The sequence below is a fragment of the Conger conger genome, chromosome 1 (genome assembly GCF_963514075.1).
Source record: "Conger conger chromosome 1, fConCon1.1, whole genome shotgun sequence".
NCBI lineage: Eukaryota > Metazoa > Chordata > Actinopteri > Anguilliformes > Congridae > Conger > Conger conger.
In genome coordinates this window covers 71,285,902-71,304,126 of record NC_083760.1, presented here as the reverse complement: position 1 = coordinate 71,304,126, position 18,225 = coordinate 71,285,902, and the positions used below count along the sequence as shown (strand labels likewise).

At 40.6% G+C, this 18,225-nt stretch overlaps 1 protein-coding gene across 5 annotated transcripts; it reads right to left on the bottom strand.

Annotated features, from left to right (window-relative positions):
* Window positions 1–13,193: 13,193 nt before the first annotated feature.
* LOC133134860 (ADP-ribosylation factor-like protein 4A) lies at window positions 13,194–16,613 on the bottom strand. Of its 5 annotated transcripts, none has more exons than XM_061251394.1 (2): window positions 16,489–16,613; window positions 13,194–15,077 (listed from the first exon to the last, which is right to left on the bottom strand). In XM_061251394.1, the coding sequence occupies exon 2, from the start codon at window positions 14,967–14,969 to the stop codon at window positions 14,367–14,369; it is 603 nt and encodes a 200-aa protein (XP_061107378.1). In that variant the 5' UTR covers window positions 14,970–15,077; window positions 16,489–16,613; the 3' UTR covers window positions 13,194–14,366. The 5 variants fall into 5 exon arrangements, with proteins under 5 accessions (XP_061107378.1, XP_061107397.1, XP_061107368.1 ...); XM_061251413.1 differs by having other exon boundaries at window positions 16,493–16,540; XM_061251384.1 differs by lacking the exon at window positions 16,489–16,613 and adding an exon at window positions 15,893–16,084.
* Between the last annotated feature and the right edge of the window lie 1,612 nt (window positions 16,614–18,225).

Below are 18,225 nucleotides of genomic sequence, written 5' to 3'. Positions count from 1 at the left end.
TCGTCACATTGCTACGATAAAGAAAAATCACTCCATTCATAGGTCATGCTTTTAAGGTGCTGTCATTTCAACACTGCTTCTTCACGATTGTAAGGAATAACCTTGAATATTAGCATCAGAACAAATTATCATCTGTTTGACGTACTGTAATGATCTAAACAAGGCACAAAACAGATGACAAGTTTATGGTTTTATCTACTTCCCCGACAGAAATGATGTCTGCTTGGGAGGGAATACGGAGCGTATGGATCAATACTGGATAAAGAAATCTATTTTCTGCTCAGCAAATAAATATATTAATAATCAAGACAATTTATCTACTTTAACTGGACAAAAAAACAATTCGGTGTTGTTCTCAGTCAGCGTTTAATTAAAAAACCAGCCATACATATTCTGTTAATTGAGGGCAGCCACATGCCCAATTTCCAAAATCATTTTTTCCAGATTCAATCCAGGTTAGAATTTTACATCCACCTACAAATGAGAGCAACTGACCTTCTCTCACTGCCATATTTAAAAAGCAAGCAACACAATGTAGGTGTAAGCCAGTTTTCTGCCAGTGGCGATAGAGAATGTATAACCTTTCTTTATGAAGCCCTTGATTAGTTGCATCACTTGCATCACATGTGCTTTAGATTGACCATATCAAATACCTGGGTCTGGCTGGGGGTAACTGCGAAGAGGTTTGGATAGACTAGCTGACTATCTCACCAGCAAATTCATAATGAATTTAACTACCTAGCTACTGAATGTCTTCTCTGTCAATTAAGAAGCATTAACTACAGGGATCAAGAAAGGGATTAAAAGTCTGAGACATCAATGCAAGTTATCAGGTTTGTAAGGGCTTTTTGATCACTGTACCGATTACATCTTACATTCATGCTTTATTCTACATCATTGATTGGCCTCATAGGGTAGGGTGAAGAACGTTTCATTGGCAGATTGTATGTCTGATATTTGATGGCTTTTCTTTCTATTCAGTTTGCTTAGTCCACTTATGGTTTGAATGCATAAAAAACTGGAACTGTGGCAGGCAATGGATATTGTTCTACAAGGCTGACAGAAGTATTTCTGTATCTCCATGCTATTTGGTTAATAAAAGGCATACCTGTAGCATTGTAAAATCATAGCATCTGTTCAAAACCATTGTGATATACAATTGATAAGCAAACAATTGTGATATAACCAGGAGAAAAACAAATGTTGTACTTCCATCTACAGCAGAGATAGCATGGCTCATGCCCTGATGACCCCATCACAGAGGGCAAGTGATGAACGAGCTGCCCTGGGGGTGGTTCTGACTGACCCATCCCTTTCAGAGGGACACCAGATGGGCAGAGGACTCTGGCTTTAATTTATTGTGATTTATGGCTGAGGCCAATGGCCCTACAGCTCTCCATCACTCTCCAGGAAGGACGCTAGAGCATATGGAAACCACCAGGACCCTGTCATTTTCTTTTTCCTTGAGAAAACAATCATCTCTGAGGAAGAATTTAGCCTGAGCTGAACATGATTCACATGCATGATATCTCATAAATCACAATGTTGTTTGATTGAACATGAAGTCATTTTTTTAGCTTTAAAAGTCATATCCGTGGGAGTAGTATATAACACTTCTGAAATACTACAGTAAATTGACATGTTTCTTACAGCAGGCTAAACAGATAGAATGCACACAATAGTGTGCACAGATTGTGAATCCTGCCTGACAACTGATACTTAAGTGAAAAGCAGAAGAGTGATGCTTGCTTCAGGCATGTACACCATACAAAGATGCCACAGAGTCAGATAAGAAGGCATCTTAAAGTGTAGAGATCCACAAACTGCCAGCTGCATTATGTAAATGCAGGACAATTGATTGCAACATTTAGTTCCCTTTAGAGATAGGAGATGTCTGTATTGATTAACTAAACCTGGTTTGATTTGTAACATCTTGAGTGTAGCCCACAATCATCTGGGAAACAGATGTATGGCTTATATTAACTTATATTAACAATCAGGGCATCTAACCATCTAACGACAACAACAACAACAACAACAACAAAGTTGAACACTTCGTTTTAACTGTGAGCATGTAAGCCAATGCACTAATGTTAGCTGTACTATACAAAAATAACAGTGGCTCAGTAGCACGTTAACTTCACTACCATTAGCTCACCACTACTGAATATAGGCTACAGCAGGTAACATGGCTTAAACTGCTCCCTGAATAACATACCAGAGTTAATGCCATACAGTATAAATTGCACCTTCACACTTAAGATACTTTACCAAACTTTTGCAGATGGACTTACATTACATTACATTACATTAATGGCATTTGGCAGATGCTCTTATCCAGAGCGACGTACAACAAAGTGCATACCCATAACCAGGGATAAGTGCGCTGAAAGACCCTAGACGGAAGAGTTGGGGGGAAGAGTTGTGTCATCACCACAGGAATGATAAGACAGAAAACAGGAGACAACAGAGCCAAGAGGCTTGGTATAGAGACTGAAGAGGCAAGGAAGAAGAACTGAACTGGGGGGGGGGGGCTGTTCGAACTTCAGAGTAATCAAAACGAACCCCTCATGCAACCTGGAAGAAGTGACAGTTGAGCTAGGAAGCAAACCAATTGAAAGCTGTGCTACAAATCCTCAAGGCAGTGTGGGAAAGCAGCAGGAGTTGGTGGTCAATTGTGTCAAAGTCTGCAGAAAGGTCAAGGAGAATTATAGAAGAGGAGATAGAAGCAGCCTTTGCTGCTGACTGGCTGTGTGGAGGGCAGAGTGGATACAGTGCTTGGCAGTGACATTTAGGAGCATTCCAGAGCCCTGGGTCAGAGTTTTGGTAAGGCTGTTGTTTGCTTTATACAGTTTCTGTGTATTGTGGTAGTTTATGCCTTGTTTCTAGAATGATAGTGACATGTTCTCTTCTTGCACTTATGATCTCTCTTGAGACTATACTTTCCCCTCCATGGAAATACTCCACTTATTTGCACTTGTGTTTGCATTGTACCATCTAAAGCTCAACCCAGGTAAGACTGAAATGATATTCATCCCTGCTAATACCTCTCCCCATCTGGATCTCTCCATTTCCCTCGGGGATACCACACTCACGCCATCACCCAGTGCAAGGAACCTCGGCGTGGTGATGGACAGCAGATTGTCCCTTTCCGAGAACATTGCGGCGGTCATGCAGGTTCTTCCTACACAACATACGGAGAATCCGCCCCTTTCTCACCCCCTACTCGACTCAGCTCCTGGTCCAAGTGATGGTTCTGTCCTGCCTGGACTACTGCAATTCCCTCTTGGCTGGCCTCCCAGCGTCTGCCGTCAGACCCCTCCAACTTATCCAGAATGCAGCAGCTCGTCTGGTCTTCAACCTTCCCAAATACTCACACGTCACCCCCCTGCTTACTTCCCTCCACTGGCTGCCTGTCATGGCTCGGATCAAATTCAAAATATTGGTGCTAGCCTTCCAAGCAGTTGAGGGGTCTTCCCCAGCTTACCTACAAAACATCATCAGACCTACACCCCTGCCAGACCTCTTTGTTCAGCCTCCACAGGCCGCTTGGCACCTCCCCCTCTCCGAACCTCCACCTCACGCTCACGACTACTGTCTGTTCTGGCTCCACGGTGGTGGAACGAACTCCCCGTTGAGGTCAGAACTGTAGAATCTCTCCCCACCTTCAAGCGCAAACTGAAGACGCACCTCTTCCCCTCCCCCTTACCTCCCTGTGAACCTTAATTGTTGTCTTTGTGATTTATGTAGTGTTTCGGTATTTTTAGTTGGCTAGGTAAGCAGTATTTGGATAGTTAAGTTCGGTCACTTTTGCTTTGTTGTTTGTTTGTTTATTTGTTGAAAAAAAAAAAAAAAAAAAAAGAAATAGGCCCTGGTCCTTATCTTTGTTGTACGGGTAGCAGTTGAAATTATACTTCCCTCTAGGGTCTTTCAGGGCACTTACCCCTGATTATGGGTATGCACTTTGTTGTACGTCGCTCTGGATAAGAGCGTCTGCCAAATGCTAATAATGTAATGTAATGTAATGTCAACTGCTGCCCACCAGCAATGATATTTGAATCAAATGTTTCAACAGCAATGACATTAGAAGAGACAATAGGGTTTGCTTCTCTCTTTCTGTGAGTAGGGGGCTGGGGACGGTGGGAATGCTGAAGAGCTTCATTGTGTGAATGTTTTTAAACAGGACTAAACTCATTGAAGATTATCTGGAACATCTGGTTGCAGAACATTGTGCGTACTGTTTGGCCACTGCATCAAACAAAATGTTACAGACTATTCAGACTTCAGTTTTAGTTTTCAGTTCAGAAGGTGGAACTATGAAAATGTACTGTACGAACATTCTGCCTGCCTATCTGTGTGTCTGAACATGACTTTGTGTATTCTGCATTGTAAGTATATCTATCTATCTATCTATCTCTCTCTCTCTCTCTCTCTCTCTCTCTCTATATATATATATATATATATATATATATATATATATATATATATATACCTTTATTTGACTAGGAAGTCACATTGATATTAAAACCTCTTTTACAAATGAGACCTAGTCAAGACAGGGTCAAATATCAGCATAACAGAATCACAATCACGAGACCATTACAATACAGAACTATCCATAAGTATGTAGGTATATACAATTCCAAGTGCATTACAATACACACAGTATCACAGAATATAACACATGGTGGTGAAATGAACACATCAGTGTTACGTAAGTGCTCAAATAAACTTTCTGGGAAGTCCTAGCACTAGAGAATGGGTGTGCTTGCCTTGGTAAATGTGAGAAGGCAGATACACATATCTAAAAAATGTAGTATGTCTTAAATTTTTTTAGATATTACCAATAAATATTTTTTCCAAAATTTGGTTTGGTACTCTCGACCTTCTCAGGGGCAGCCTGTAGCGCAGTGGTTAAGGAACATGACTGGGACCCGCAACGTCGGTGGTTCGATCCCCGGTGTAGCCACAATAAGATCCGCACAGCTGTTGGGCCCTTGAGCAAGGCCCTTAACCCTGCTCCAGGGGAGGATTGTCTCCTGCATAGTCTAATCAACTGTATGTCGCTCTCTGAGTGTCTGCCAAAATGCCATTAATGTAATGTCATGTAATACATATTTTCAACCAATTTAAACTGCTATACTATTGTTCTGAGCCCCTGTTAAAAACCTAAGAAATTTTCTCGACCAAAGCCAAAGCCCCTTGATTTGAGTGGAGCCACTTCATATTGGGCTTCGGACTGAAAGGGTTAAAGAAGTCAAATGCATCATTTGCATTCGTTTTTTTACTGTGTATAATGTGTATAGAAGCTATATAGAGGATACTTTTGATAGTATTCTTACTATAAACGGCATAAATTAATTTGTTGACTCCCTCACTGGGATAGGTCAAACGGCATGAGCTCTTGGCTGGGCAACACTAACACATTTGACCATTACTCAGCGCCTCCAAAATATTATGCTTGAGGCTGAACATGTGATGTGTTTTTCTGTACTGAGGAAACTAAGACAAAGGGGAGCCCTATCTAAAAACAACACAGGTGGTCTTAGCTGGCACTCACTCAGGCATTGGCCAAGACACAGCAACCAGCCATTGGAATGTATTCCCAATGACTGGGATGCAAAAAAAGCCAAACATGGTTCTAGACATGGGGTTTTCAATAATTTTCTCAGGATTCTGGGGACTGCATCAAAAGTAAAAAAGGTTATATCACGGTATACTATGCTCCCTCTGTTCAATTTGTGGACCCGCTATTGGAAACCCAGGATTCAGATAGTGATTCTGGTAAAGTACTTTGCTCAACAGTACATAAAATACAGGAATTCAGCATTTCAACCCTGTCCCTGAACACTTATTAGTGTGATTGTGAAGCAACACATGCACAGCTTTTCAATATATTTAAGGTTTTCCAGGGAAAAAATCCCACATAAAATGAATGGTGTAATGTTTACCATTGTAACATCAGAATGGCCTCTTGCAGCTGATCTGCAGCCTCTCCAGCTGATGATGTCAGCAGTCTCTCTAGCACTTCTATATACTTACCTTGAGTTATACAAATAGCCACAAATCCAACCTCTCTGATTGGCTGTAATCAACACCCATCAACCCCCTAGTAACACCATAGCAATCACCTAGCAACTCCTTAGCAACCACCTAGTGACAATCTAGCAACCACCTAGTAACGCCGTAGAAAACACCTAGCAGCAACCTAGCAACCATGTAGTAACACCCTAGCAACGCCATTGCCACCGCCTAGCAACACCCTAGCAACCACTTAGTGACACCTGAGCAACCACCTAGGTTGTCACTTCTTTTCATACTTTGGTGAGTTTGCTGAACATCAAAAAAAAAAAAAGATTATGACTGACACTTGCTAGTCTGCTAAAGAGAATTGTTGATTGCACCCAACTCCATGTCTGTGATAAAAAGAAGCACCTAACTGACTCAGTCTTTCAAGATTGTCCCTTGTGAACACCAGGTGTCCAGAGTATACTCTGCTTTGGCCATTCAGGGACACCCATCCACATCTGATTCAGTATGCTCTCATAAATAAATTAACTCCAACTGCCAGGAGCTTTCAAAACTAAACATAAGAAAGCCTTCAGTCTATGTGAAGTTATACATTTACATACACTCAGTGAACTTTATTAGGTATACTTATTTTTTAGAATTATTGTTCTTCTGCTGCTGTAGCCTATCCTCTTAGAGGTTTGACGTGGTTTGTTTATTCAGAGATGCTCTTGTGCATACCAATGCTGTAATGTATGGTTATTTTCATTACTGTATCCTTCCTGTCAGCTTTGACCAGTCTGGCCCTTCTCCTCTGACCTCTCTCATTAACAACACGTTTTTAGCCACAGAACTGCTGCTCACTGGATGTTTTTTGTTTTTCACAGCATTCTCTACAAACTCTAGAGACTGTTGTGCGTGAAAATCCCCGGAGATCAGCAGCTTCTGAGATGCTGAAACCACCCTGTTTGGCACATTTCTTCCCTATTCTGACATTTAGTCTGATAAACAGATTAACTTCTTGAACATGTCTGAATGCTTGTATGCATTTATGTAGTTGCTGCCGCATGATCGACTGATTAAATATTTGCATTAACAAGCTGGTGAACATGTCTACCTAATAAAGTCATCAGTGAGAGTATATGCCAGCAGTAGTGTTCTGTGAATAAGGAATTTATTCTCTGTATTGTTTCCCACATGACACTATTGCTGTACCCTAAGAGTAAAATGCTTAAAGTGAATTTATTTTAAAGAGACAGATTTATAAATTACAATGATTTGAAAGCTGGTGTGAATTGTGCATCTGCCAAGCTTGCAAAGAATTATATACTTTCATTGTTGCCATTTAAAATCCTGTTGATATATATTTCCCCATAATGGGTTCGTTCAAAGCAAGCAAGGTCAAAAGCTGCCATGAAACATAAAGGGGTAGTTAAGGACTATTTATTACACAAATTGTCTAACATCATAATTAAAAGGAAGTGCTCTAGACCACTTCATTGTCTGCCATGTTCTTGAACTGTAGATATGTGGAACCATATTGGCACCATAAACCAACAATGATATCTCTTTTAGGTATTGCAGTATAGGTTTACAACTGGGCAAAATCCACAAGTACTAACAAGTGAACAAAATATAAAAGCGACGTTCATTTAAAATCAAGTAACAACAACTTTCCACTTAATCTGCTTTTTGTTTGACAACCTGGAAGAGAAGGAGGTTCCGTAACTTTGAAAGGAAGCCATGCACATATTGAATTTGTTATGGGATTTGATGACTTTTGTCTCCAGACAATAAGAAGACAACAAAGGCCCACAGAGCCTGGTTTGCCCCCATCTTAGTCCTTCATGCCAGACTGCAAGCAGACCAGGGCCAGCATTTTTCTGCCTTGCACTCGACAATGGACCCGCTAACACACTGTTTACTTTAGCGCTGGTGAGGGGGTTTGAGCCCATGGGAGCCCTGCCGCCCTTGGTATAGAGAGAGACAAAGCCTTTTTCACACTCACACACACACAGTCTCCCATTCAGTCAGCAGCTGCCAGCAGGGCTGCCTTCTCATGGGCGCAGACAGAATAGAAACCCTCTCTGATGGAGTGGTCATCACCTTGACAATGAGACCTGGAGGCCAGCCAGTCAGAGAATTCCATCACATAGACCAGTCCAGCGATTGTTGTCACCTTTCTCTATGGCCTGTCACCGGTTCTCCCTGCCTCCCTCCTGTTACAAACTTGGGGGTTGTGGTGCACCAACTCTGTCCTTTTTCATCTTTAAAGACATTCCTTATTCGTTGCTGTTTTGCTGTGTGCACACAATCGAATAGAAAATATTTAAGGAGAAAGAACAAGGTCCACAGTTCCTTCTCCAGGTTTTGGTCATTTTCACTCCCATTTATTTACATTCATTTAGCATGGATGGTTTTTCCTAAAGCAACTTAGACAGCATAATGAATATTCTTTGTATACTCTTTATAGAATTTGTTCATGGATTGCTATGAAATCAGTTGTGATTATCCTTGTTGGGAGTTGAGCTGTTGTTAACCTTGAGGTGAATGAGCATGTGCGCACACAGACAAATGCACACACACACACACACACACACACCGTACACAGAATAATATCATTTGTGATAACTGAGCGGCAGTGGTCTATTAGCTTTTATGTCGTAAACAATGCAAAAAACTTTACACTGAAAAGAATGTTGTATACAAGCTGGCTTGCAGCCTGGCTTCCTGTGTGAATTGGCACTGCTCTTATTTCACTCTGACCTTCATGCATCTGTGACACTGGAAAACAGCACCGCCATGACCTCCTGCCCTCCTGTCGATCCTGTAGGACATGGAAAAATCTTTAGTTCCGTAAAAATATTTTTTGGATAGGTTGTGGACAAGGGCCATCCTGTAGGTTAATGCATTTGCTTCACAAATGTCTTAAATCACATTCCAAATGCAAGTCGTTATCACTCCAACATGATCATAATGACAATAAATAATTAAATGAATACAATATATTTTCTCTCTGAAGTGCATGTGTGTCTTTTAGATCCAACAATATTCATGAGCACATGAATGAATGTACTATTGTTTGGGATGAAGGGGGAAAGAGGGGTTTGTAGTGGAATTTGAATAGACTGATTGCTGAAGCTGAAGCACCCATTGCTGATTAGCCTGCATCTGCCCCGCTCAGCAGTCAGGGGAGCCGCCTCTTTGAGAGCGCTTGGGATTAGCACAGAAAAAGACTTGTACATTCAGCTATCCCACTGAAAAATCTGCAGCAAGTTCTTTTTCTTTTTTTAACCTCCCTCGCAGGTGGCTCCAGTGCAGAGGGAATGTGGGAATTGTCATGTAAATGGCGCTCCAGCATGGTGACAGCAGGAGGAAAAGTGATCACTGTCATGGTAGGGACAGGGAGGCAGACTGTGCTGCCATATTATTCACTGCTCTGCCCAATTTTTTGTACAAGTCCTTACAGTTTTCTAAAGAATATAATTATTTTTGGATAGGGCTTGTTTCCATCTTCAGTTTATCAACAAAAGCACTAATCTGTGATTAGTAAGAGGATTTACTTACTGTACTTTAGCGTTAAAGTAAGGAGATTTAAAAAACATGAAAAATGATCTGGCCACAGGCTGGAGTTAAAAGATTTTTTAGAGCGAACATACAGTTGGTAATAAGAGATAAATACATACAATGTGACAGCCTAAAACACACCTTTTCATCAAGACAATATTCTTCATGAGATTCAAAAGAGTCTAATGTGATTAAAGAGAATACAGTTCATTTACATATGGAATTGCCATAGGCAGTTTTGTTTTACATAATTGTTGAAAAAACATATTTTGGCCAGAGGTTAATCCTGAATTTGTAGTTCACGTTGCTGGGTAACAGTCCATATGTGGATTTTCATTTTTAGCATTGGTACAGTGGACCTGGCCTTTACTGGACACATCAAGGCTGTGCAGGTCTGTGGGACTCCTGTGTACGGTTCTGACTCAGCAGTACATGTTGGGAAAGGAAACCAACTGTACAATTTCCAGACACCTCACTTCTAATCCCCAGTTAATTACATCACTGGATCAAAGAGAAAAGCCACAGGCTCTCTACATCAGGATCTGTGAGATTACAGCCAGGGGAAAGAAAGTGATCTGCCTAATGGAACCATTCATTATCAGGCCTTTGTTCCCTTGACCTCTGCTTTCCTATTGTGCTTGGAACAGCAGAGGTTTAAACCATGCAACCCGTGAGATTGGTTTTGCTTTCTCAGAAAAATAGCAGGGTTTTTCTCTGAGACATTGCTGGAGACTCATGAAGGACAAATGGTATTGATTCATGAGAACAATGAGATTTAAAAATATATCATAATCCCGTAATAATAAACCTGACACAATATTCACATAGATGTCATATAGTATCTCTGTCCTGTGATTTTATACTCTAATGCAATGCCAAATGGAAGGCTGCTGTTCTATCCAGCTGGAAAGTGATATGCTCTCCTCAGCTCTCCTAATAGGATTCATCAGGTTTACTGGATGAATATGTCAGGTATATTTGCAAGAATATTTGCCACTGTAATTTACATATATTTGAAAAGATATAATGTTTATCTGAAATATATAACCCATCATAGGCTAAAATAAATAACTGTTGAGATATCCATAACAGCTGGGAAAATAACCCATTCTAGTGCCGACATTGTTATCCTCATTTTTAAAGTTGTCTACTGTATTTATTGTGTAATCTAATACTCTATTTCGGCATAGCTTGATATCATCATTTATAAAAAAAGGTCCAAAGTTGTCAAGCACACAGACACAATTGCATTTAACTTCTCATCCAGAACTCAAAGTGAACTTCACAGAAGGCTTGCATACAAACATAAATTGTTTTCAAATGATGAAACTGTATTACAAAGCTACGTGGTTCTGATTTAGAGAGAAAAGGTTGGATATTTCATCATTTAATTTAACTCAGATCAACTGTATTTGATCTGATGCCGCTATAATGGCTGAATAATAGATAATAGAACAGATACTTTCAGGTCACCTTTTTTAGCTGAGTAGGGTTGCTTGCCCAGAGTATAGGCTTTTAGTTGCAGGTTCGTGCCCATTTTATTTATTTATGTCATTCAATGTACTGATGTGGTCTCCAGATCTAATTGCCCTGCAGGTATTGTTTTACATGATACAGCCTTCTCCCCAAGAAGCTCAGCAGCAGTGTAATGTAATGCGGGGAGAAAACGGTTAAGAGGATCTGGTTTTTGTAGGTCAACTGCTCTGGCCATTGGCCCCCTTACAGCTGCCTGCGGATTGTTCCATTAGGGGGTGTGGACTGCTGGCAGACAGCTCACCTCCATACACACACACACACACACACACAGGGTGTGGTCTCTCGCTTCCTGCCCCTGGGGCCCCGCAGTTCATGCGTCTTGTGACCCCGGCTCAAAGGGCCGTCAGACCACCATTCAAACACAAATTCTACAGGGGACCTGTTAAGTACTGGCTTTAAACTGGGGAACAAGAAAACATTATAATTACAAGAGGAATAGAAGCTTAATAAAAAGCCCTTCAACCTTCAAGCAAGATCACTAACCACTAATTTACACCTTTTGTCCAACAGATTCACAGCTGACTATTTGTAGATGTATTTAAATTTACAAGAGGAAATGCAGGTGAAGTCTTTTGCTGCAGGACATAAATGTCCCTCTCAGATTTTTGGCAAGCTGTCTGCCGCCTTCTGTTGTATTTAGTCTGCCATTGGCTCTTGGGGATGGTCTGGCATGCTATACTGTAGCTCCAAGGGTCTTGGACCGGCCATCAGTTCACATTACTGTTATGCGAACCATTATTCAACTATTTCTGCTGAGCTAGCACTTTCTGTCACAGCATCAGTTCTCTAATGTAATGCATGCAAACAAATGAAAACATGAGTGATCCAACATCAGCTTCTGTACAACTGAAAGGTACAGAAAATTGATTTGCAATCGTACGACACAAAAATGAAATGCACCCGAATACAGACACTATTTCACCATTATAAGTGATTATCATTATCATTACACCCACTGAGTACTGGTTCATATTAATGTACGTTTCTATAATTCACAATTGCATGTTCTAGATTGCATATTTATTGTCTTGTATAATGTAACAGTATATGTATATTACTTCCAAAATAAAATGCTAAAATCGGTTTGATTGTTCATATAAATGATTTTGTTTCATTAATGTAGTGAACAAAGAACAGGTCTTTCCCTGGTAAAAATGAAAGGCTAACACTGCTGTTAAAACTACTGTAGCAAAGCAGCTTCCTTCCCTTAAGCCTTTTGGGATTCCTGACAAGTTACTGCAAGCAACACATCCCTCCAACAAGCCCCCCGAGCTCACCTTTCCCTCAAATGTGCTCTCCACTCCACAGGGACATTTTCTCCTGTGGACTTCTGAATCCTGCCAATTTGCACATTTACACCCCAAATGTCTTTGGGGTGCTGATACAAGACTCCCAGATTGTGTGATTGAATATCTACGTACAACTACAAAACGGCATTGTGCATTGGTAATACTATTTACCCCCACCCCCATCCAAGAAACGGTCTAGTTCATACACAAAAAATCTAAATGAAAAATGTGAGATGTATACTTAAAAAAAGAAAAAAAAGAGGTTTAGTTCCCCTCACGCACTAACATATCTACATGGTAATTAGTGAAATTATATGGTCACAAAATGTTCTGCTTTGCCATTTCAGCTGAATGTAACACTTGCGGTGCCGCTTTCAGCTTATTCAATGATGACTATAAACCTCTTTGCGCAAGAGGACACCATCCAGTCATTCATGTTGTCAAAACCTTCTAGATGACAGTTCTGATTAGTTAAGCAAATCACTCCCCACCCATAACAAGATCACTTGTCAATTCAAGGAGACATATCACAAGACAAAAACACCAAGGTTTATCCTCTATTCTATTAACTCCTGTAAAATGAAGGATGGATCTAGGCTGCTTAAAGCCTACACAATCTGGGGAGTGTGAATCCACAAAATGGGTTGTTTGAGGTCTACACATGCTTTTTAAAAATCCCAGTAATATAGTTCAGACCTATAATTAAATGTGTAAGCCAAGTAGGTAGAATCAACACTGAGCTCAAATCCTATCACCGTTTAATTAACGAAACATTAAATTTGAGAAAAATCATTAGTGTATACAGGTTTGTGTTTATTCAGGATTAACAAATTCTTTGACCTCAAACATGAACAGAACTCATTGACCAAGGAACCATCATGTTGACAGTGTATTACAGGCTTCACTTGAAGCAAAAAAACCTTTCATTATAAATTGAGTACAAAGAAGAATACTAAAGTGCATTTGAATGTCTGCAGAATACGAAAGCATACTGTGGACAGACAGAACTCAAAATTTAAGGCGGAACAGGCCTGTTTCACAGACAGATTAAGCTTAGTCCTGGACCAAATTCAGTTTTGTATGTAGAATCTCAATTCTCAATAGAATTTAGTCTAGGACTAGGCTTAATCCATGTCTGTGAAACTAGCCCAACATCTCTCCTGGGACAGGAGGCACTAAAGTACTCAATGGGCAAAGCCAACAAATAATCTGAGACTGCATTCATCAAGGCTTATCTTCAGCACTCAAACAAAACTCCCCCCAAATAACATTTAATCAACATCCAGTGACTAGTTTTCTTCTGTCATTAAAAGAAAATCTAAAAAACCATATACATAGGCCTATATATTCATAACTGTGATTCACTCATCATATAACAATAATGGTGCATGGACAAAGAGAAGTTTGCTGCCACCACCACCCTGTAAAAGTGGAATGACGTGTATTGTGTTAGAAATCTGATTTTCAATGTTCACATGTAAACAAAAACCTTGGTAACCATTTTGCACATTTGTAACCAAAGCTTTGATAGGTGCTGAAAATGAAACAGTCAGATACAAGATATCCTTATTGTGACCTACAAGATAATAGCCTTTATAAATGCATATAAATACTTAAAAAATGTAGAAAATCACTCTTTTTCCTTCAAAATGATCTAATCGGTTTACTGCTAGTGCTTTGCTTATCAATAGGTGTGTAAACATTTAAATTGATTCAACATAACCTCTTTGTAAAAGGTCAGCTTGTTGGAACTCTGATCAGAGAAATGCTCAATATAGTTCAAGAGGGCATCAAGTCACTGTTGTCTGAGGACCCACAGATGTCTGAAGTGACACCAATGCAAGCTGATAAAACTCAGCTGATAACTGTTGGCCACAGTACACCAGGGTTCAGCAGGAGTGAACAGACTACAGAACCCCCGTCGCTCCCAGTGCAAGCCACAACCCCCTCTTAAGACAGCGAGAGTCATCTCTTCTTCTTCTGCTGCCTGAGCATCTTCCTGCGTTTGAGGATCATGTCGTGCAGCCGCTCCAGGCCCTCGTTCAGGCCGTCTCCGATGATGGCGCAGGCAGGCTGCAGGTGCCAGGGCGAGGCCGAGCCCAGCTCGCGCAGAGCCAGCAGCTTCTCCACCTCGCCCAGCGCCAGAGAGTTCCTCAGGTCCTGCTTGTTGGCCACCACCAGGAGGGGCACGCCCTGGTTCTCCGACAGCCGCGCGATTTTGTGCAGCTCCGTCTTGGCCTCCTCCATCCTCTCAGCGTCCACAGAGTCCACCACAAAAATGATCCCGTCCGTGCAGCGTGTGTAGGACTTCCAGAGGGGCCTCAGCTTCTCCTGCCCCCCGACATCCCAGAAGTGAAAAGTCACCGTCCTGGAACAGCCCAGAGTCACTTTGATCTTCTCCGTATTAAATCCCTTTGTGGGCACGGTGTTAACAAACTCATTGAACTGCAGTCTGTACAATACGGTGGTTTTTCCAGCACAATCCAGCCCAAGAATAGCAATGTGGAGAGACTGGAAGGATGGGAGGCTTGGGAAAATAGTGTGTTGCTCTGATAATCCATTCCCCATCTTTTAAGCCATGAATTAGGGGGATAAATAGAGTAGAATAAGGTCGCTGCTTCAACTAATATTCACAATAACGTTAGCTGTACTATTCTCGGAGGATCACAGCAGCACCTAAAAATATAAAAATAAAATAAAATTAGCGCATCAACAAAGCACATCCTATGAACAGAGCATGGTAATTGTTTTAGTTTGGCTGAATTCAGAGGACGTGCATTTCACCTTACAAAAGCGTTCAGACGAAGAACTCTCATTTTCGTAACTAAAAATGTATACTTAACGTTTAATAGTATGACTAATCAAACAACAGCAACAAGCACGTTTACATGAATCTAGGTGGTGATGCTCAAGGTGTTTGACACAGGGACTGAAATGCACATCGCTTATATTCCCACCGGGAGATGTTCTTGCACTGCCCCATTTCCACCCTGTAAATCGAGCTGTACCCTCCAACAAGAAACCCCGCCTCAAATTGACACAAGCTATACCAGTTTGCAGTAAACCGTATTGCCAACAACGTTTTTGTAGAAGCTAATGTCACCTTATTGACTTGAGTTAGCGTGTGTATGTGAAAACTACAAGATAATTTTACTAATCAGATACAACAGCTATGACAGTGTCCTAAAAGCATTAGTCTAACGTTAAAACGAAGTCACCAGATAACTCGCAAACGACAACCTAGCGTAAGTTACTAGTTCACATTATCCATCAGTTTTAGCGTTAAAGGCTAATTTGACGAGACATGAATATACACAGCTAGACAGTACTGTTATATTGTAGTTGGATGCATTTCAACAGAAAACAGCTAGCTAGCTAGCTAACTATAGCTAATGTCAACTGTCATTTTCATGTTAGCTAGCTAACTATCAAAAGGTCGCGTTTTAACATTAGCTAAGTTACACCTTGAAACAAAAATGATATCCACTCACCTACACTTTCTACATTGGTTATCTCTTGAATAGAGGTCCTTGTTACGATGAAATTAGCTAAATGCTTAATCCGCTTTCTATTTGAACCCAAACCGCAGTTCGCACCTTTCTCGTTGGTCTATGTAGAGGCACTGACAATGTGGCAAGCTAGCTAACAAGCTAGTAGTAATTCAGCTCTAATCATCCTCAACTGCAGGTTGAGCCTTAGAATTTAAGAGAGTGCTAATTGGTTGTCTTGACACCTAACTTCACGCTTCCCCGTATCTTGATTGGTTTACGTACAACGTCAGTCAACACAGCCTTCATGACACACCCACCACCTGTTGCGATCAGTTTACAAAGTTACTAGAATTAAACTTTATTGGCCATATTATGCAGTCTGTATATTAAGGCAACTACACTGACATTGGCTAGAGTGGAAGTAAACTGGACAGTTGTCCTTTCTGACAGAAATACTGCAGGAATATGTAATTTTAAACAAAATTTCACTACTTAACTTAACTATAAAAAAACAACTGCAAACAGCTTTACCAAATAAATAGTCACAAACTCTGCAATGGGATAAACAACAAAGCAAATACTAAAAAAGTACTCACTGACAATGGTCTCGTTTCCTCTGTCCGAGTCCACTGCAGTGGACTGGAGATTGGAGAAACAGTGCCACCCTCAGCAAAGCTGATTTAACACCATCTGGATTGTTTACTTTCAAATTGATTGGTTGGAGGACTGACGATGAGTGCACCAATTTGCAGTCCTGATAAACGTTAAATTAACGACAACAAACGAAGTCATATTTCCCATACAAACAATTATGGTTATCTATATCTAACACACGCCGTTGATGAATTGATCCAACATGCTTTATTTGTAATATTTCGTAAAGTTAACCAGTAAATAGGCTATCAAAATTCAAATAACGTAAATGTATTGAAATATAGGGACATTTTCATATAAATGAACAATATTGGCTATCATCGAAACTGTTTTTTTACATTGCCTACACATACCAAATATCTGATTATACGGTTTAGTGGAATGGAAATGTGCAGAGATCTAAAATGTGCAGAGAAAAAGGGACTGAAAATCTACTTTGACGTTGGCCTTTGTACGCTCACCACCTGGTGGTCAGAATTGTGAATTGCGGGATGAAAAACCTAATTTCAAGACTCGACAAGAAAGACTATTTCGGGTGAAAACATGTCAGTGCGAGGCTACTAACATCTGAATCTAACATCTGAATTAAAGGTGAAACACCGAAAGACTCTTGCCCTACTGCGTGATCTTAAAAGACAGTAATCTAAATTTTCTAAAATCGATTTTCAAATAATTTGAAACAGGTGGGCTGCAGCATAGCAACTTTATCGATGATATTAAGGCGAATAGGCTACTGCTTTGCTTTTCCCTCATGATAATGAAGTAAAATGCTTCCACAAAGCGAATGAAACTCCAGATGAGCAATAAAACCAGCAGGCAAATTCTGCCTGGCCTGAAAATTGAATTTTTCCACCCCACTATGCATATTGATATATTGTGCGTTGTTTACTGGGCCTCCTTCCTAAGTAGATACCCAGTGTTAGCCTGCCTACCGTATAAACGTGCAAATTATGGGCTATGCACTGACAATGTAACCCACATGTCAACATGATAAATTATAAACATATTTTTTAATAAAATTATTATGCAAATGGTGGCGGCACGGATGGTGCAGTGGGTAGCACTGCCGCCTCACAGCAAGGAGGTCCTGGGTTCGAATCCCCGTCAGCCGGGGCCTCTCTGTGCGGAGTTTGCATGTTCTCCCCGTGTCTGCGTGGGTTTCCTCCCACAGTCCAAAGACATGCAGGTTAGGCTGATTGGAGAGTCTAAATTGCCCATAGGTATGAGTGTGTGAGTGAATGGTGTGTGTGCCCTGCAATGGACTGGTGACCTGTCCAGGGTGTATTCCTGCCTTTCGCCCAATGTATGCTGGGATAGGCTCCAGCCCCCCTGCAACCCTGTTCAGGATAAGTGGGTTCAGATAATGGATGGATGGATGGATTATGCAAATGTGTGGTGACTTGAATTTGCTGGATTGTGCAGTCATCGCTATTGTAGGCTGTTTCTAATGTTTCCAAGATGTTGTTGTTGATAATCTTTATAAATGATAAACTTATGTAAATATATATAATATCCCGCATTGCACATACAGAGTGACAGGGCCACTTGGAAACACACTGTGAAACTTTAATAATAGTCATTTAGAAAACAATTTCAAAAATGAAAATAGAAGGATAGAAATTTACTTTGGATTTGTGAATTTTTGTTTACCCATTAATCTTAGAAATATCACATGTATG

What these genes read in the sequence shown, in the direction of transcription:
- LOC133134860 (XM_061251394.1), bottom strand. Translation starts at nt 14,969, where the DNA reads ATGGGGAATGGATTATCAGAGCAACACACTATTTTCCCAAGCCTCCCA.